Source organism: Aptenodytes forsteri, unplaced genomic scaffold, assembly GCF_000699145.1.
Source record: "Aptenodytes forsteri isolate BGI_AS27 unplaced genomic scaffold, ASM69914v1 Scaffold11, whole genome shotgun sequence".
NCBI lineage: Eukaryota > Metazoa > Chordata > Aves > Sphenisciformes > Spheniscidae > Aptenodytes > Aptenodytes forsteri.
In genome coordinates this window covers 2,465,973-2,486,981 of record NW_008794155.1, presented here as the reverse complement: position 1 = coordinate 2,486,981, position 21,009 = coordinate 2,465,973, and the positions used below count along the sequence as shown (strand labels likewise).

Genomic DNA, 21,009 nt, shown 5'->3' with positions numbered 1-21,009 from the left:
GCCTTTTCTTAGTGGCGCTGGTTGTTATACAGGGGGCAGATCGGGCTGCATTACTCAGCTCCAGCGCTTCTCCTGGTGTGACTAATAATGAGTGGCTGATGCCTATCACTTAGACTCCCTGCCAAGGCAAGGTCTTTTGTGTGGCATTTCATAGGATTTGGCTCAGGGAAAGAAAACAATTCTTCCAGATACCAAAAATATACACTAGTGTTTTAAAAGCAGTGTTTTCCCCAAATTGTTCCCTTAAAAATTCGTACCTGTGAGATGATTACAGATGTATTTAGGGTCCATCACCTTTATCTGACAGACTTGGGTACTGCATGGGGCACTGGCATATGAGCAATTACATTTTCAGGTGTTATTTTGGTTTTATTAATTTGAGATTTGTCAGGTTTCGGCCAGAACAAGATACGTGCCCAGATGCATAGCGCACACAGTGGAGCACTGTCTGCTTCTGGTCAGTCTGCATTTCTGGTGCACCCAATTATTCCCATTGCAAACAGTCCACATGCACTATTGTGCAGGATAGATTCATGTTAGCCAAATGAAGGAACCATGTATTTCATAGACCGAGTCATAAATTCCCAGCCAAGTGCTTCTAAATCTTAGAAAAAACTGTCTTACTTTCATTAATAGACCAGGTGAACTCAGAAATGTCAGGTTCACAGAGAAGGCAAGGACTGGTAGGGCTTGACTCTCCTTCACCATAGCAAAGTCCATCTATATTACAAGTATTTTCCTGCAAAAAAAGGAAATAAAAATGGATGGGAGGTGGAGGTAAGGAAAAAAGAAATAAGATAGATAAGAAATTAGCAGTTAATAATTTCCGGAGATAAGCAGAAACTCACTTGTCTCTTGAAACAATAAAATAGTAGCAACTGAAATGCTGGTACTTTCTCCCAACAGGGAGAAAACAAGACATGAAAGTTTTCCAGTTTCGGTTTGAGATCCTTGTAGCTTTGAATGTTTTAGCTTAGGCAACATGCGATGTTGCTTGTCATCATAGATGAATGCAACAGAATGTGATTCTTTTTTTTTCATTTGCACACTTATGTAGTGTATGTGATCATTATTCCCAGCTGTGACTACTAATATGATGTTTATTAGGTAACGCTCAAAAGCGAGCTCCATGAGACTAACAAAAACTGAGATTGGATAAAAGCTCTGTTTGAAATTTTGGAATGCTGTTCTGATAACTTAATTATTTCTGGAGGTTCTTCATAAAAATATGAAAAGGCAATGATATAAAAGCAGACTAAAGAATTACGTTAGATTTTAGGCTTCCATGAGATAGTTGTAAGCAACAGCTAAACACGTCTATAGTGCCGAGGTTGGGCAGAACATCCCAGCAGAAGTTCATGTGACGCAATGTGGGCACAGCAGCCTTTGAGGCCAACCTGGTCCTCTCCTAGTTAGGGTGGCCACCAGGGCCAGGGAGGCCCTGTGGCTTCCACGTGGGCTGAAGACATTTTGGGTTGTCTGAGAAGCGAACTCAGGGACATAATTAACAGATGTAATTAAACATCTACGCCACGGGAAGGTCCTATGGCAGAGTTGTGCCTTTTGCTTGTAGCCTGTGTTGGGGCACACCTGCAGATGCGACTTTATCTGACACTGCAGATTCCCAGCAAAACATGGGGTGCTGTTGGGAACATGGGGGATGTCGCCGCTACAGTGGGACAGCAGGAGGGAGAAGCTACCAGGACCAAAGACATTTTTCCTTTTCCTTCCTTTGAATACACATCGCTTTTCTGAGGCTCGTGAGTGTCCCGTTACTGGCCTTGTGGTTTCTATCTACTGCTTTATTAGTTTCTCAAACTTCTTTTGCAAAGTATATTAGTCAATATTTTAAATAATACCACTTTAAGAGTAATGGGTAAGGTAGAGACACAAAATGGACTCTCATAATTGCCCCGACATGGTAGAACATGACAGATCTTCAACATTAAAATCTGGATGTTAATTAGATTTTATTACATTGTTGTTTTCAAAGGCTTGATGTTCTGATGAAAAAGATGCTTTTTTCTGATGTGATAGTGTGGTACAGAATGGGCTCCATAAAAGAAGAACACAGAATGTGAAATGGCCTGATATAAAGTGTCCTCTAATTGAAACACCTTTTCTGAAAGCAATTTAGGTATTACAAAGTAATATGATAAGAGGGGTAATTAGAATGTGGTCTGATGCAATTGGAAGCCTAGTTCAAATAGTCCCTTGAAGCATCTTAGGATAGAAATTATTATAATACCTAGAGAACACCAGCATATTGAGAAAACATATATATTTCTGAGTTTCAAAAATGTACGAATAAGGAAAGTCTTTGACAAAAAAAAACCCACCCTAGCTTTAATTGAAATGGTTCTGACACAATTATTTTAATCTGAAATTTAAGTGGTTTTGTCCCCATTTGGGCCCATAAAGTAATTTCTATTCACCGATTTATTTGAAAAAATGTGAACTTTTGTTTTATTTTGGTAACTGCTATGTTCTTGCAATCAATGCAAGTTTGAAAACTGTATTTTCCCATTAGTGTTAATGAGAACAGTGAGGCAAATGAGTTAAGATATCTCTGATTAAGCTTCATTTTATAAAAATGCAGACTGGTGGTCTCCTATTCATTCATACTTGCCTCAGGGTAGGAAAGCGGGATCAGCACCTTCAAATATCCCACCCAATACCCTCCAAAAGTTTCTTTTGAAGTCCCAATGAAAAAACAGGAAACAGTCTAATGCAGCTCTCTAGAAAATAAGAGCAGGGAAGCTCTTTTTTAAGGGATGGGGGATGTTACACTAATAAGTCCACAGGAAAACAGAGGGTTCTAGTGCTCTCCAGGCAGTTCCTAGCACGTTGGCAGTTGAAAACGTAGCACTAGACTTTTGATTACGGTTTTGAAACTGTCAAGGTACTATATGTTTATACTTAGCAGTGTTTAATGTAAGCAAGAATGTTTTATGTTCTCTCAAGGGTGTTTTCACACGACAAAAACTGTATAACATGCATCTTAGTATACCTCTTGCTAAGGCAGAAAATGGGTATAGAAATGATATACCTTACAGTTACAGTGCCCTCGCCAAACGGGCTGGGAGAGGTATAATAGCTTACTAGCAGAGACACTTCAAAAGTGAAGTTAAGCTGCCTTTCAGGGGACACTCCTCAGTCTTATTTACTTCCATCAACAGCTGCAAAGTATAAATATTGTCAACCATGGTCTTTCTGGAAGTGTCTGTCCGAGAAAGTTCCATCATAAAGCATGCTCTATCAGGTATTCATACCCCATGTAAATATGAAAAAAAAAAAAAAAAAAAATCACACAGGAGACTGTGAAAGAGAGGAAAAAAAGTGTTAGGCTGTGCAGCTGACCTATGAAATAGATCTTCTTCTTCTAAAGCAGTTATTACACGCAGTACATCAAAGGGAGGGAGGGGGCTAAGGAAGAGATGAACGATCCATATTAAACCTTTATGCTCTTTAAATTACCTTTAATTTACAAAGTCCGGTTGGATGGAATCGGCAGGCCTGGCAGACTGCGTCGTACAGGGTCAGCACTCTGGAATTACTGTACTGGAAGCCATCGTTAGTGATCTAAATGATACAAAAATCATCCTTATAAGTAATAATGTTCCATATGGAGACTGTCTGCTCATTTTGGAGCATATACCATTGCCCCCTTGAACTGGATGCTTGCCAGCAAGATTAATTAAACCACTTGCGAGTGGCTCTACTGCAAGCTAACAAATTGCTTAATGCTCCAAACTGGAAACTATTCATTAATAACCAAAAGATCTTTTGGCTCAGCTGGCATTCAACTTCTCTGTTTGCTGTTAAGTTTTTTTTTTTCTGAGGGAAAAACCTTTATGGAAACTGCACAGGTACTCAGGTACTACAAGGGTGTCTTTCAAGGAGTTGTGAAAAGAAATTAAGACCACTTTCTTACTAATGGCAAACCGGTAAGTAAACTCCTTGGGGTAAAACAAAAAAAAAAAAAAAAAAAGAGAATGCATATTATTTAGGTGATTTTAAATTAACCTTAAAAAAAAGGGCTAGAGTGGCTAACACCAGACGGCAACAGTCCCATTTCCATAGGAAGGTACATTAGAAGAACAGGCACCCCCTGTCCCAGCTCACAGTTTCCTGTACATGTAGGTAATTTAGAAAGCCTTCAGTTAGCATGGCAATTTTCGTATATGAATGCTTACACAATAAGGAAGGGTTAAGTGAGTTTATATTTTAATTTTTCTGCAATAAAAATGAAAAGACACCAGAGTAGTGTGGAACAGCTTAACTTTTGAGAAAGCATTGTGACACCTCTTGAGACGTGTGAAAGTTAAAAAGGACCCCAAAATACTGCTGAAAGCCATGCTGTAAACACTGATGAACACCAGCAGGAAAGCAAAGCCCTTTCTGTCAGATATTTTTTAGGTTTCGGCTTCCCACAGTCAAACTAAAGCCGCTGTTCAGCAGATCTAACAAGGCCTTTGCTTTGGATCGGTCAGGTACCCCTTCTGTCCTCTTGCTATAAAAACAACCCCCAAGCCCTCCTCCATCTCTCCCGTGACCCTGAAGCTGAAACATCCTCAGTCCCTTTACAAAGGACTTTTACAAGGTCAAGAGCATAAAGTTTTTGATCAATTAATATGCTATTTCAGTTCACGGAAAGAATGTATGTTAAATTGAACAAAGATAACTGGAAGTGCACAGAGTAAAAATTACTTTAATATGTTTCATAAAAAGCATCAATTATCATAAGTTCACTAAGAATGATCTGAAAGCTCGTGGAACATAATACGGTAGATACTCCCACAATTTCACCTGTGACGGTTCTCAGCTCAAAATGCACTGCGAGCTAAGAGCCTTTGTTTCTGCAGAAACCAACACAAGGAGGTAAACAGGCAGTATTCATGGGTATTCACAATTTGAAATTGTGAAAGAGAGACAACTTCTTTGGACTAATGTAAATTGAAGTAAAATTAATTGGTATAACTTTAAGGGGAAAAAAAAAAATCCTGTGCATCATAGTCAGTCAAGATGTTAGATATTGTGTGTTATGCTAAAGGTAAAAACTCTTTTAAAAGAAGTAAAGAACTTATGCTGCAGTTTGAAAGGAGAAAAAAATTAAAAAGGCAACCCCCCCTCAAGACCTGCTCTTCACTGAAAGACAGTACTTATCGGCACCAAGACTTCCATTAAGAATATATTATTCCTAATGCAATTTACATTTCATTTCATTCTTTTACCAGAGCTTCCAATGTTGTCTCAATACCAGTGCACTAATAATGGGTGATGAAATGGGTAGACAGAGAAAAATACAAAAAGCTATGAAATTGCACTAATTGTTCTGTCTGGAGTGAGCATTTTGAGTGAAATGTAACTCTTGCCAATTTGATTTTTTTTTTAAGCTGTATTTTTTTCTGCATTCTATTGTAAACATCCATTTTGGTGTCTTTTTAGAATTGGGTTGTTTTATAGCTATTTTAATTGCTTTTCCATTAGTCACCTTAGTGATTAGACAAATACTTCAATGAGACCTAAGCTGAGCAAACCTCTCTTCAAATTCGGTTGGCCCTTAAAAGCCAAAGGCACGGTTAGAGTTATGCCTTGATTGCTTGAACTTACGTATCGTCTGGAAAGAAAGAGCCACTTCTTCTGGATAAGCAGTCAGGACAATCAGGAAATCTGTCACTTCTGCCTGAAGTATTTCATTCATCATGAAACAATCTTGGCTATTTGTATCACTCGTAATCTACATACAATTTGACTTGTATGAATGTTTGTAAATGAAAGCTGTAAAAACTTGCTGAATTCAAATTCGGTTTCTGCCTCACTGACTTTTTAACATTTATTTTTTCTGCTCTTGACAAATACAGGCAATGATAATAAATTGAGGATAAACGAGAGACCTGCTTCCCAAATTAGATAAGTGCCTGCCAAGCTCTTTCACCTCTTCACCCAGGCATCTGTGTGGACAGCCCAAGTCATCTGCTGCCCAAGTAGGAGTTTGTATTTTGATATCTAAACTAATTATACCAAACGCTCTGGTGTAGCCCCTTGTACTTTCTTATCTACGTTCGGCAGCATGTCATGGAAAGAATGAGCAAAATCTGAAACATGAATACAAGAGCAGATAAAATGAAAGAACACTGAGAAGAGCTTGTCAAGCCCCCGTGCCCCCAACGTTGGTGGGGAAAAAAGCTTATATGAAACTTTGCTGATTCCTCTGAAATTTGAGTTGGGAGGGGAGAGAGATTATGAAAATATTAAACAGTGATATTTCCAGAAAGAATTGTTTTGATTTTTGGTTCTGAAAAATCTTTTACCTACATTTTAAAAAGTATCTATTAACATAACCCAGAAGATCAATGTTACAGTAAGTCTTGTCAGGAATTTTCCAGAGCACAAATTTTTGAACATCTGTGGAATTAGTTTCAAATCATTTTTTGTGTTGAAAAGCTCCATCGTTTTGTTCTCTGTGCTGCCGTGTAAGGCCAGCTGCCTTTGAAACCGAGCGCTGAGCTCTGCCTTCCCAATTCCTTCAGCAAAAAGATCCACAGGAGAACTAGGATTCACATGCAGCCGGTCGGGCCGGACTGAGGCGATTTAATTGTCCGTTCACTGCATAGCCATGAACCTGTTTTTTTTCTGCAGGGTTTGAAGGAGAGGGAAGGGACAGAAGGCTTACAGGTGCAGAGGTTTTCTTGAACTCAAGTGCAAGGAAAGAGACATTCTACATGTGTTTTGGGAGGAAAAATAAGAAAAATGGTACAGACCTCCTTAGGGCTGAAAGGCAGCACTTGAAAGCAAACTGTATAGTAATACACCTGAGCTGCAAGGAAGCTATCCTAGTTACACTGGAGAAATGGCTCTGTGCACGTGCAAAAATGTTAGCTGTCCTCTTGGGCCAGGAAACTCAAGGGTGTCTCCGTCTCGGATCCTTCCACCATGAGGCGACATTTCATCTCACAGTTGACGGACTTCAGTATCTCCTTAGAGAAATTTTGGAGCCCTAAGAAGAGGAACTGCCCTCCTGGTTCAGCCTCGGTGTCTGCCCACTCTGATGGCTTGATCTCCAGAAGGAAGGTTCAAGGAATCCCTATCTATCCGACGGTCAAGTTCTGCTCCCACAGAGATCTTACACCAACCTCTTAAAACACAAATCCCTATCTATTTAAAATAAATTACCAGATAGAAAACGTGCACCGCCAAACATCTTTCTGTTTTGCCTAAGCTACATGGCAGCATATGTCCCCAGTCTGGGGTACAGACAGCTGTGGGGTGCAGGACAGGCAGTAACACCGCAGTGAAGTGAGTGTTTTATGCTTTTCATTTTTACATGCTGCAATTTTCAAAGCACATCTGCAGTCTTTCTACCATGGCAATATATTTTTCTCAGCTATGGAGCCTTTAAATGATCTCAGTCTTAAAAAAACCAACCAATCTGCAGAAAATACCATCCAGGTTGAGAGCAAGACCAAGGGTAGCAGGCGCAGAGTCAGTAGGGCACTGATTTCCTGGAAATATTTAGAAAGTAGGTATCATTTTGTGAACAAAAAGGGCTAAAACCGCAGTGGAGAAGCTGGCATGAGCAGGTACTGCACACGTTTCTTCCTGCAGTCATTCAAGACCATGACCGTGACCATGACATCTCTGCTCACGCCATGCCAGCCCTCACCTGCTGCCCAGGAGCCAGCCAGTGCTCTGCTCCTGCACTGCGCAAGCATCAACCTTGCAGCCAGGGAGTCAAAGCTGTCTTATACTTGCTGCCTAATCAGGAGTTTGAGCTGGGGTTTCCAGAAATGAAATACTAATGATTAACAATTGATTAGTACAACTGCATCAATCTCAGGTGATTACCTGGAGAAGTGATTGTAATTTGCACTTTCAGATTGCCTACAAAGACAGCTGTTTTTAACTCATATTGTTTTGGTTGATGGGGTTCTTTTTTCCCCCTACATGACATTAATGTGAGTATTTCTACAGGCACTTTCATTTCTGAAGGGAAGCAAATTGTGCTTTGCATTTTAATTTACCATGACAACTGATTTGCTTCTTCTAAATCATTTCTTAGAAACATAAGAAATTCCTACTTTCACTTGCCATCTTGCGAACGGCTCGTCACCAGCCACAAAGTGCACAGCCTCTGTCTCTGTGATGTTCAGGAGAGGAATCTGGCAGTCAACAGCTTCAGAGCTGAGAAAATCTGCTTTTGTGGTTTCTTGTTCTCTTGATATCCATTCGCCATTGAGATGCTACGGTAAAACAGAAGGAGAGTGCAGAAACTGAAGGCTCATATGAAGAAATTCCAGTTGTCAACATATGTTTATATTTCTAATTAATAATATGAGGCATTTCCAGATGGTTTATTTAAAAGAAATGATGCTGTTACTATAGCCACAGTAAAGAGCAAGCCATGCTCATCTATGCGTGCAAGTGGTCTATTGATTTAGGAAGTGCTGTGGTCTGCGCTTGGGATGAGCGGCTCGGATGAGACAGGGTAATGTGGTGGAGCAACTTTGTGCTTGCTCCTGGAGCTCAGCAGCCAGCTCGTTGCTCCCTGAAGGTGATGTCAGCTACCTGTCCAGATCAGCTCCACAAGACATCACTGCTTGTTAAGACCCTACGGAGCCCTAAGCGGGCACGGTAGGCAAATCTCCGCTGTGCCTCATTAGCGTGTTAGCACTGAATGGGAACCAGGCTGAAGGTCTTTTATGAGGTGGATTGATGAGATGAATCAAACACTTCATATCTGAGTATGCTGGCACACCATATAATTCCGTCCTAGCATTGCCTGTGTATAGTTGTTTATAATGAAATTATAGCGTTAGCAGAAGAGATGGGTTTAATACTCATTAAAACTTCTGATTTGGTATCAAGCTAAGAAAATTCAAATAACAGCCTCTCTAACTATGTTGAGGAAACCTTATATTTAACCACAAAACTTAGCATTCAGATGTGTTTAGGAAAACAACCAAGGGGACCCATTCCAGATGCACAAAATGAGAAATAATATTGTGATTTCAGGCTTCACTGGACTACAGTGCAGCTGAACCAAACAAGAGTTAAACAAAACCCCACAGAGAAAATTAGTAAGAACGCATAGCTGTGCATTTCCAAGGAACCAGTCCTGGAAAGGGCTGAGCCTCTTCAGCTCCCCTCGCTCGTAGCAAACATATTGGCAATGGGTTTTGAAGGTATTTACACCCCTCTGTGGTAGTGAGAGATGGTGGTACTTAGCACGGTTGAGCGTAAAAGACTTTAATATAAACACGTCAAAGTTTGACTGTATCATCAATACTTTATGAGCCCATGGGAAGTTGCTTACAAGTAATCTGGTGACCTCGCAGTGCAGGTTGGGCGACTCTTTGAAGCCGAGGCCGAACACCCGGATCCTGGTGCAGTCGGAGGCTCGGACGTCACAGAGGCCCCCATTCTCTAAGCCTGTGATTTCCAAAGCTTGCTCTGAAAGGGTGAGATAGATACAAAGCTTTAGAGAGTAGCACTTACATGCTGTTCTGTTCTGGTTTATCAGAGATTTTGTTGTTGTTGTTCCCGGTTGTTTTGGTTTAATTCTTTTCCTTGGGGTCTTCCTTGCTTCCCTGTGAATTTCTCTTGAAAAGAGGAGCAGCAGTTGTCAAAACGGGAAGCAGGAAACCTCCATTGAATAATTGTCCTGTGTGCTCAGTGCTGCAAGATGTATCAGTGAGCATTATACCGCTCGTGGAATCAATTAACTGAAGCTGCGGCTTCATGTTAAAAGGTCTCCAGTGGTAATACTTCTGCTGACCCAAGTAACAGGACGGGAGCACAGCTGAGAGGACAGGGTGTCATGCCATAGCGTAGAGAAGTATGAGAACGAGAAGTGGAAATATCTGAAGATGACCATGCCACCAGGCTCCTCATAATGTGAAACAGCAGTGCAAAAGACAGTCCTTTTTTTTTCAAAAGATATGGATGCAAGAAAAGTAATGATCCTCAAAGGAATGCTTACTTGCGAGGGTTAAGTCATTAATGAGTGGCACTTAGCTCTGCACAGTGTCAGCACAAATGTCATGCACCAGCTAAGTTTCACTTAAGTCGTATTTTGAGGCCTTAAGCAGAGCTTTAAGTGCTGCCCCCCTTACAAGGTTGAATTTCACCCATTACTGTTTTTAAAATGTTTTATGATTCTCAGGTAAAGGTTCATTTGTGCTCTGTTGTACTTTAGGTATTCACCATTTAAAATTGCTCATTGCTTTCATGTTGGGGTTATTTTTACAGAGTCAAAATGCAAGTCCATTGGATGGCAGAATTCACATCTTTAGAAGAAATATAATTGGGCAGATATTTACATTGGCACCAGCACAGTGTAGTGCAAGCTGTTTTCTCTGTTACGTGGCAGGGAGAAGCTGCTTAGCTTTTCCTCTTCCCTGCCCCATCACCACTGCGCTGGCAAAGCAATATTGCCCATCAGTTTTCTCTGAGCTGTAGCTTATCTAAAACAGAAGCTCTGTGTCGCCTAATATTTTAATGGTACATTGGTTCAGCTCTGATTCGAGGGGCAAAACGCCCTGAGGTGAGCTGATAACCTTCCCCAGTACCTTGCTGTTCCTTTAGGGCTCTGCCATTTAAGCTGTAACTAGGATGAATGTGGTTTAAACACTGCGATCCCACCAGATTGCAGCCCGTAACAACATAGCTGCATGACTCTCGTTTTTCCAGGGAGAGGAAGGAAAGCAACATAAATGTGAAAAATAGTGGAAAGACTTTTCCTGTACTTCTGAAATGCTTTTAGCTTTTCTTTCTTTTATTTTTTTTTATTGATTTTATTGCAACAGTATTAGCAGCACTGTTGGACACTTTGCGATATTTACAGGAAGAGAAATGGTTTACATCTTATCAGCATTCATCAGTTAGTTGTGGATTCCTATAATGTACAAAACTATTAGTCAGATGTAGTGAATGGTTTTGATAAATTGCCTTCTTCTGTGGTTAGTGCATAAAAATTAAAAAAAAAAAAAATGCTTCATTATGTTTTTCATGAGATTTTAATAGTTAGCCCCACTAGTACTGAGGTACCTGGGGTTGCATTAACATTTTCATTATCATTGCAGATTTTCAGGCTTCTGTGGGTGAAGTAAAATCTCATAGCCTGGGAAGGAGTGAGGCACAGGAGTGTGCTCCTGCAGCCGTTCCTCTTCCAGGAAGGCACTCGCAGGTTGGTTGCTTGTCGATGAGCCCCGCGTGCTTCCCCGAGGGTTTCCTTACATCTTTATGAGAATCCTGACACTACTGCGGCACCATTGTGTCAGGGCCAGGGCAGGATTGTCCAGCCCCAGTGCTTTTTGAAATGGCTTACAGCATCGGCATGGCAGTTCGTATTTATTTCTCTCAAACTATTCTGTACGCACTTTTGTGCAGCATCTTTAAATTGATCTAAATCTGGAGGAAATATGTTCCCATATATGCTTTGGATATCTTCTCTCAAGACTTGCCATGTTATGGGTTAATTGGGATGAAAATGAGTTGTTTTTTTTCTGATGAAATGGGTGAAAAGTTCATGGAAGAAAGATGCGCCTTCTATTTTCTGTAGTTTGATGAAGGTGGGGAAGAAGGAGGGGACTGAGTTGTTGTTCAAGTGGGCTTTTTTCTGTTACCTCAGCCGGCCATGCCATGCACTGCCTGATTCGGCTGGGAGTGCTCTAAAGGGAGGAATACACAGCACGGCTGTGTGGGAGACCATATTTAATTTAATGCTCCATCCCTTTATTTCTGGCCAGCTGAAATGTGGTACTGAGGAGGTGGTGGAGTCCCCATGCAGATTTTTACCAAGGCCTTTCGCGGGGGGGGGTGGGAAGAGAGGAAGAAGAGGGAGAAAATCTGATGGAAAATGAAAGTAATTATAATGACTCATTTTTAAACAAATGGATGCTGAAGTTCAGACCTTAGACCTCAGACCTCAGTATAGGCAGTACACTCCTTTTGAAAATGGTCATTTTATTTACCTAACTGGTTTTTAAAATGAGATATCACATTTAATGGGTGTAGGAATTTCAGGCATTTGTTTTCAATGTGGTTTTCTGTCTGTCTTTGCCTTCTAGTTTTGGCATACATTAGCCAGTTTCAGCCAAACGTGGAAGGTGAAATGTCAATGACATCAGCTTTGGAAAAGTCTCATGACGGTCGGTAGCTGGATACTCAGCCATACAGATCCTGCTCTTGCTGGGGGAAACACAATCAAGGTTTGGCTGTTGTTCATCGCTCCCCATGTTAGTGGGTGAGTAGTTAATAAGCCTGTGCACGGCATACGCTCACGGGCCAGAGAGGTGGAGACGTGAGAAGGAAATATTGGAAAGCCTGAAAAACCTTAGCGAAAGAGCTGCAAATAGTTCAGCGGGAGACTGGACCAAAGGAAAGAGCTGGGAAATATCACAAAGGTGAGAGTAAAGTCCTAAAGTACATATATCCAGAGAAACTGGATGTTGTGGAGACCTGGGGTGGATGTCTGATGTCTGTGGAGGGGCAAGTGAAAGAGGCAGGAGAGAAATCGGCAGGAAATCAGGCAGTGCATGGAACAAGCTTGTCAAAAGCATGGTCTGTTTGAACATTAATAATTTATGTTTAGGAGTGTGAATGCCACAATATAACAAAATTCGGGACAGAACATCCTCCTTCTTTTCTCTGTATGGCCCATAGGCCAAAAATGTACTTTGAGTTTTACTGGTAGATTAAAAAGTGAAGCTCAGGGTAGCACCTGGGGCTCAGGGGGGTGGCAGGGTGCAGCCACGTTATGGAGGAGGACTTAAGGAGCTGTGTGTTCACATCCACAGGCACGGGCACCTCGATGCATTCCTAATGCCTGGTCTGCACACACACCAGGTAAACACACCTGAAATGTGTCTGTCACCTGGCAGAGCATTGCACTCGGACACTGATGAACAGCAGAAGATGTTGGGGAAAAAAGTAGGACAATCTTGAGTTTTAATAAAACTGTCTTGGAATAAAAAGTAGAGAGAAGTCTGGACTTGAAGGTTGCATCTAAAAGGCCGCCGGACCTCAGGCGACTAGACAGAGGTAAGGGGTCTGTCCTGTTTGGTTTGCAAAGCTTGTTGTGCATCCCTCGACAGGCAGGGACCCTCTCGGTCCCTCTGCTTTACCCCTGGTAGGAATTTGCAGGAAAAAATAGTAAGTTCACCTCACTGACAGTGCTGACAGTGCTGTTTCTTTCTGTAAAGCATTTACATGAGTCAAACCTGACAAGGAGTACAGGCTATATAATAGACTTAAAAAACCCTTCATAAATACAGAATTGGTTTTATAGATATTTGTTGTAGTGTATTATGTAAATAATACATAACACAGATGTAGAAATAAAATGGGGACAGTTGACACAAAATCAAGAATCTTGCAAAACTACACTTACTGAAGTCTTACTGGCAGATAGATATGGTTCATGTTGGGTTTCCACTTTTGATTAGAAAAATATCCTAGTACAAATAAACATTCTTCTGCAGTGTTTGAAAGCTATGCATGCAACTTTGGGCTGGAGCAGCAGACCTGAAATTAAAACTGGCAAGAATTTTGTTCAAATAAAGAGAAGGAAATGGTCTGCCCTGCTTTTCTTGATCACGATGATAAATAAGCAACCTAGGTCATGAAAAGCAAATCAAGAACCAGATCATAAGCGCTGCGTATGGTCACAGCTTTGCTGAAGTGCAAAAGAAAATTGTTCATATTGTCCAATTGCCCTATCTTTGAAATCATTTAGCTGGTTGAGCGAGCTGCTGTGCCAGAGCTTGCTGGCGTGGTTGTGGACAGCTGGCTATTGCAGCTATGAGGGTTCTGGATCAGAGCAGACTGATGTTTAGTTATCTCACAGCTTGGACAGAGCAAGTCTGAATCTTCCTCCATTCAAATACATGCACAAATATTGTATTTCTTTGTTTTGTATGTAGGGTTATTTCAGCGGTCGTATTCACAGTTATTGAATGCATTATTCTGGAACTCATGGTATCCATAACCCAAAGCTCATTTGAAAATCCTCCCTAAGAAAAAGTATTAGCAGATATATGCTGTTTGCTGGACGTCACTGACCTCCCTGGCTTCTAGATGAAGACCGTGTTTGTCCCTGCTTCCAAAACCAGTTCTCAAACCGGAGTTTGTCACAGTACTGAACTATAGACCTATGATCTTTAGCTGACATGGAGTGAACCTGGTTTTCTGCTTTGAGGGTCTGTAGTACCCTCTAGGACGGATTGCAGAAGTCAGCCCTGGGAGAGTATGGGAAAGGCGTTTTGCAGGTACTCACTGCATGTGAGAAGTGGACTGGCTCAATTTCACACTGAAAGCATCCATGTGCTGCGACAATATGGGAGATTATTTTTGCTTTAGAAATCTCACTGACATTTTATGTCTATTTGATCCTTCTATTTTTAAAAGGCTTGCTAGCAATTTACTTTAGCAATAGAAGGGAAGAGAAGTGCTCTGTTAACTATAGAATATTTCCTTTTTTCTAGATGGCCTGGATGGGTGGTAAAATGTAAGATATTGTTGCGCATTCATAGCGCTTACTGGCATACCAAAGCAGGTCTCAGTTTCAGTCCCTCGAAGGCACTTCAGGGCAGAACCCCCGGCAGCATCTTGTGGCTTCCCACGAATGACTGCAGTGATGCCACGCAAAGGGATTTGGGCATGAGGGTGCTCCTGGGTGTCACCATGGTCCTTATGTCCACGCTTGTATCCACTTGGTTGTTTGTAGTAATTTTCTCATCGTTACAGTTAGTGAATTAGAATAAGTTCTGGTTATTACACTTGGGTTTTTATTCACAATTGGTTGAACATTCTGTACTGGTAGATTGTGGGCTCTTTACACAACATAAAGCATGATATAATGGCGTTATAAGTTTGCTCTGAATTTTTAGCTTTGGTCAGTTTAAATCAGACCTTTTAATGTTTTTCAGGTTTTAATTCTATAGCTCATAAACTGTCATGAATTCGTTATTTATCATGCGTGCGTGTGTGTGAGTATTTGGAGAAGGAGGTTGGTTGTTCAGGGCTTTTTGTTTTGTTTTGAATTTAACAAGATTTAAGGCTGAAATTTCCCATGGTGCCTGCAAACAACATGATGTAAAGAAGTTATAGGCATGCATCTGGAGTGTCTGGCTTTGGTCAGTTTAAATCAGACCTATAATTTTGTAAACTTTTCTAGCATTTAATTCTATATACTTCAGAAAATGGTTTTGTTTAGCTACATGTTTCACTGAACTGCTTTCACTGCTTTGCATTAAAGCAAATAAACTAATCACCAGAGAAGACTAATCTCCCTGATCTGATTTGCAGGGAATAGTATGGATCACTGAGCATGCAACCTTCCATGTCCCTTATCATGAGGATTTGATATCCTTTTAAAATTTGGTTTCTATTGACTTTGTAACTATCAAGCTAATAGCCCTCTTCCCGCTCGGCCAGGTCTGTGCTTTGAATGGAAAGAACTGGGAGTTAAAACAGTAGATTAAGGCTGGTATTGATGTTTGCATTTTCAGATGTGTGTTTATTGCATCTGCACCATCAAAAAGTAAACGAAAATTGCTATGAAAAGGAGAAAAGCTTCAAAACTAGCATGAAGCTTGTCAATCCCTGAGAATTACCCACAAATCTGTTTTATGTGACTGGGAAAAATCTGTCTCCATTAATATAAAACGGAGTACACACGTGTCAGTCGGGATGCATCAATGGTAGGTTAGGTTCACAATTATTTTTTTCTTTTGATTCTTAACTATGTTTCATATGTAAATTTTGTATTTCTTACTAAAATTTTTGTGGTTGGAGCTGTTCATTTGTTCTAAAAGCAAGAGAGTGATATTTTCAAAAGCAGGTAAGTGCTAAGTTCAAAAAATTATGTTTGTAGTTATGACCACTAATACTACCTTTGGTTTTAGACTGAAAAGAATATATTGGTGTATTGGGTTTGTGTGGCAAGGTTTTGGTAGCGGGGGGATACAGGGGTGGCTTCTGTGAGAAGCTGCTAGAAGTTTCCCCTGTGTCCGACAGAGCCAATGCCAACCGGCTCCAAGATGGACCCGCCGCTGGCCCAGGCCGAGCCCATCAGTGATGGTGGTAGCGCCTCTGTGATAATGTATTTAAGAAGGGGAAAAAAACCTGCAGCTGCAGCCGGAGTGAGGAGCAAGAATAAATATGTGAGAGAAAAAACTCTGCAGGTGCCGGAGCAGAGATTCCCCTGCAGCCCGTGGTGAAGACCATGGTGAGGCAGGCTGTCCCCCTGCAGCCCGTGGAGGTCCACGGTGGAGCAGATATCCACCTGCAGCCCACGGAGGACCCCACGTCGGAGCACATGGGTGCCCGAAGGAGGCTGTGGCCCCATGGGAAGCCCACGCTGGAGCAGTCTGTTCCTGAAGGACTGCACCCCATGGAAGGGACCCACGCTGGAGCAGGGGAAGAGTGTGAGGAGTCCTCCCCTTGAGGAGGAAGGAGCGGCAGAGACAACGTGTGATGAACTGACCCCAACCCCCATTCTCCGTCCCCCTGCGCCGCTCAGGGGGAGGAGGTAGAGAAAATCGGGAGTAAAGTTAAGCCCGGGAAGAAGGGAGGGGTGGGGGGAAGGTGTTTTAAGATTTGGTTTTATTTCTCATGATCCTACTCTGATTTGATTGGTAATAAATTAAGTTAATTTCCCCAAGTTGAGTCTGTTTTGCCTGTGACAGTAATTGGTGAGTGATCTCCCTGTCCTTATCTCGACCCATGAGCCTGTCGTCATATTTCTCTCCTCTGTCCAGCTGAGGAGGGCAGTGACAGAGCGGCTTTGGTGGGCACCTGGCGTCCAGCCGGGGTCAACCCACCACAATTGGTGTAAATTTTTATGGCCCAGATCTGTGGATACTGCAGAATAATTTTATTCGTATAAGATGCCATTATTATTAGGATTCATAGGTCACTCAGATGAGGACCGCTCCTCTGTAAATGACTGGGAGAAAGAAACAGTATTTTGTAAATAAACTTTTTTTTTTTAAAATCAGTTTGCATTCAGTATTATATCATAAATTGGTTTAACTAATAAAAAGCTGAATAACTGAAACCAATAATATCTTGAATTGCTTAATATATATTTTCATATTTATTCTTTATCTATTTTCCAATATTATTCAGTAAGCTGAGGAAAAAAATGATATTAAGTGGAGATAACAGGTCTCAAAATAAAGGTTTTAATTTTCAAGTTATATAGAACCTCTTTTACAAAGTATTGATATCTTAGTGAAACTTCTTTAATGTCAGCTTGAAGGAAATAAGAATATATTCTTAATATCTTGAAGCTCTATGTAAAAAACGCAATCCCAGTGGAATGGAAGCAGCATATTAAAGTGTGTTTTATGTCGCAACAGTATATAGAGATCTGCATGAAGTGTTCCCTGCTTTATAGAAATTATTACTGGAGAAAAATGTATTTGATAGAAACAGTTGAGTTACCTTCTAAACTATAATATAACAACACTGCCTCACTTACTGTCCATCCGTTGTCTGGTGAACATGTACATATTCGAGGGAACGTCGGGGGCATAGGAAATTTTCAAACCTCCCTCAGTTGGCTAGATAAGAAAACTCAACATTGTGGAATGGAAAAGGCAATACTTAATATGAGAAAAAAGGAAAAAGAAAAGAGCATTTGTAAAGAGACCTAATTTTCTCTTGGTAATGTAAACTTCCTCAAAGTAATAGTGACCGTGACTTGCTAATACTATGCCCACCAAAGTCAGTGGAAGTATTATAATGAAGAGGAGAGTTAAGCCCAATGACTTATTATATGAAAAGAAAAAAAGCTTTTTAAAAGAATAATGACATTTAATAATTTCTTTTTTTTTATAGTAATAGCACTCTGTTCTGGCTCGAAAAGTTTAATAGTAGTAAGTATGGTGTTTGCTGTTCTCTCAAGCATGTTTGACTCCTCTTTTGAAATCCAATTTTGAAAAATTGATACAATTAGTTGTTAAAGCGTATTGCATCCTCACTACCATATAAAGTGTTTTGCCACATTAGCCCAAAGCTTGGTTGTGCTTTTCTTTTTTTACTAATCTAAACAAATTTTAAAACCTGGTCAGTTCCTGTGGAGAGGATCAGACAGAAATTCCACAATTCCAGGTAACTCTCTTTCCGAGGCCCTTATGGTGATATAAAATGTAATTCTCCCTTGAAGTTCTGGTCACACCAGCACCACAGCCTGGTGGCAGAGACAGAGGCTCCCGCCTTTACATACAGTGAGTAGTAAGTTTCTTTGTAGAAATCCTGGTGATTTAAGAAATTGACCATTTTTCTTTGAAAAGTCTAGTATGCATTTTTTACTTGTAGAGTCTAATTTATGCATGGAGAGCTTCTATTGACCCAATACATCCTAACGGCTCCGTCTGCGCTGTTGTGATGTATCACGTCGGCAAAACACATATTGCATGTGCCAAAAAGTATCCATTTACTTGACAGACTAACAGCCCTTAAATAATCATTATGGCACCATGATCTGGAATTTAAAGACCACTGAACTGATAGAAGTGGGAGAAACATATTTATTTCAAAGTCAGTATGTTCCCATACAAAATCTCCAAAGCAGACTGATGTAGAGAACTGAAATACTCTGTCCCCTTTCACCTGAGGATCTCGAAACAATTTAAATCTTTTCTTTAAATGCCTCCTGCATGTTTTGTCCTTGAAAACAGGAATTAAGCTTAAAAATAAAGCACAATTATATAAACGGTGAGATTTCTATAATACATATTTCATCCTCAACTTGCATGACTGGCCTGATTAAAGCTCTGAGCTTATTCCTCTATAGGGGAGAGACACCTTCGTTCGGAAGACCCCACCTGAGGAGCTGTAATAGCTGACCCCATACTTTCGCTCAGTATAATTTATTTTTTTAAATAGTTGGTGCTTTAATTAATATTATTTAATTAGAGCACACGAACAAGACTCAGCCCAAAGCAGTATGATAAATTCAGAAAGTTCTATATGATCAGTCTAAAAAAACCAGAGTGTAATTCATGTAACTGCTGTTGTAGATGGGTCTGAGGGACCTGTGTGGTTGTGGTTCACAGCTCTGAAAATGCGCTTGGGTTCACAGAACTTCTTAATAACACTACTGAAATTTATTGATATGAAAATGGGATATCCGTAAGTGTGTTAGGTAAGCGTTAACTTCTCACCTTCTCACCATCATTTTTGCTCTCTTTGACTTCTTTGCTGGCTATTTTTTTTTCCAGAACTTTCCACATAGAAATTTAAACTTCAAGTGTCATTACTTCACTGAAACTAATTTGTCCTTATTATTCCTCATTACCTTTTATCTTGTAATTGCTCTTTAGAGCTTCATACAATATGCATATTACATCCCTCTATGTGTGCTTTACTAGTCCCGATTTCTTTTTTATAAGCAATGTGGTCAATATATACAAACGGTAAGCACCAACCTGATTTGCTATCTGCAGTAATTGGATGCTGCATTTAATTACAGGTGGTAATGACATTTTAAGCACCTTATACAGGTGTTGGGGGGGGTTTATGAAATGTTAAGCAACATTAAGAAAGTCTAAGCTTCTGGAGCATTGCCAAATTTCAGAGGTGCCTTTCAACTCCAAATTGCAGTTTTCATGTGAGGATAATTATAGCTCTGGCCACCTGGACTGCTCCTGTTGGAGTCAGGCAGAGCAGAGGAGTAAGCCTGTCTGCAAACCACACTTTGCATCTTCTCTCTTTCTACATATTTTCATTTAAAATTAGTCCAAATACGTTATGGGTTGTATTCTGATCCCTAAAAACACTGCACGGCCATCTTTTTGTGTGTGTGTGTGCTGGTCAAAACCAGTGGCAGGATACATTATTATGTATTGGCAGTGCAGCTGAGACTGGGTGACCTTGGAAAAGATATTTGAATTATGTTGATCGCCTCCTTGATCTTGGGGGAGTTTTAATTCATGCCTATAATTCCAGCCTGAGAAAATTAGACGGAGATTTGTTTTGGAGCTAATAGGAAGATATATGGCCAGCTAAAGGAGTTGCCTTCTCCTTCATTACTCATGTAACTTCTCCTGGAAAATAACTTTTTCCTAACAATGGCATTTAAGAGTTAGCATTTCTAAACTCAACACACATTCTTCTGTTTCTTCAGTCCTGTCCTTTTAAAAGAAAGTGAAAGAGGCAGCAGTTTTATATGTCCTGCAGAAACCTAACTCAGTTCTTAATTTCTCCTCCTTTTCTTCCCTTCCTACAGAACCTCTGCTTATTAGTGCAAAAGCCCAAAGGCTTATCCCGCCTGTGCTTGCACAGTGCTGATTGCCTGCGCGCTGCCAGCCAGGTCAGGACGCCTGAGCTGCCAGTTAGGGGGCTCAAGCTGTTCCCGTTGGAACACACAGCTTTATTTCTGAGATTGATCTTAATTCTTCATCTCTAATAGCCTTTTCTGGTGTGAAATCCTGGCTTTAGTGACGTCAACAGGACTTCAGTTCTGAGGCCTTCCAGTCTTTTGAGCTGCTGTTTAAGAAGCACATCATTATTGTGTGATACTGTAGTACTTTCCCCTGCAAATAGGTATTACATCACATGCTGTCTATGTAGAACATTTCTGCCTATGAAATGTAAAAACAAGCAAATATCTTTAAAAAATGTTGTGAATAAAAGTCAAAAATCAAGAACAGCTAAAGGTGAAGCTCACACTAATACTTTTCTTGTTTGTCTGTACCGAATTAACTAGTTGACCTTTTCTAAGTATTATAATGTCGGAGTGATTGGCGTGCCAGACCTAAGATTTTGTTTCTCCTTGTAGGGGATCTGACCTCTGGCTGGATGTATAGATCTGCTTTACGTTGCATTTCCAAGATCAGGCACTTTTATAGATATACAGTTTCTGTATTTTTGTATATATATTTTTCGCTGGGTCAAAAACCGGCTGGACGGCCGGGCCCAGAGAGTTGTGGTGAATGGAGTTCAATCCAGTTGGCGTCCGGTCACGAGCGGTGTTCCCCAGGGCTCAGTTTTGGGGAC

The 21,009-nt window shown here is 40.7% G+C and overlaps 1 protein-coding gene across 1 annotated transcript in view; it reads right to left on the bottom strand.

The window, feature by feature from the left end:
• The window catches only part of LOC103899489 (von Willebrand factor D and EGF domain-containing protein), a 189,286-nt gene that overhangs the window by 75,156 nt on the left and 93,121 nt on the right, over positions 1-21,009 (bottom strand). Inside the window, exons 12-15 of the mRNA XM_019472158.1 lie at positions 9,317-9,453; positions 8,082-8,243; positions 3,478-3,582; positions 625-739 (exon numbers count right to left, since the gene is read on the bottom strand). Coding sequence (XP_019327703.1) covers positions 625-739; positions 3,478-3,582; positions 8,082-8,243; positions 9,317-9,453 — 519 coding nt within the window. The remainder of the gene's footprint in view (positions 1-624; positions 740-3,477; positions 3,583-8,081; positions 8,244-9,316; positions 9,454-21,009) is intronic.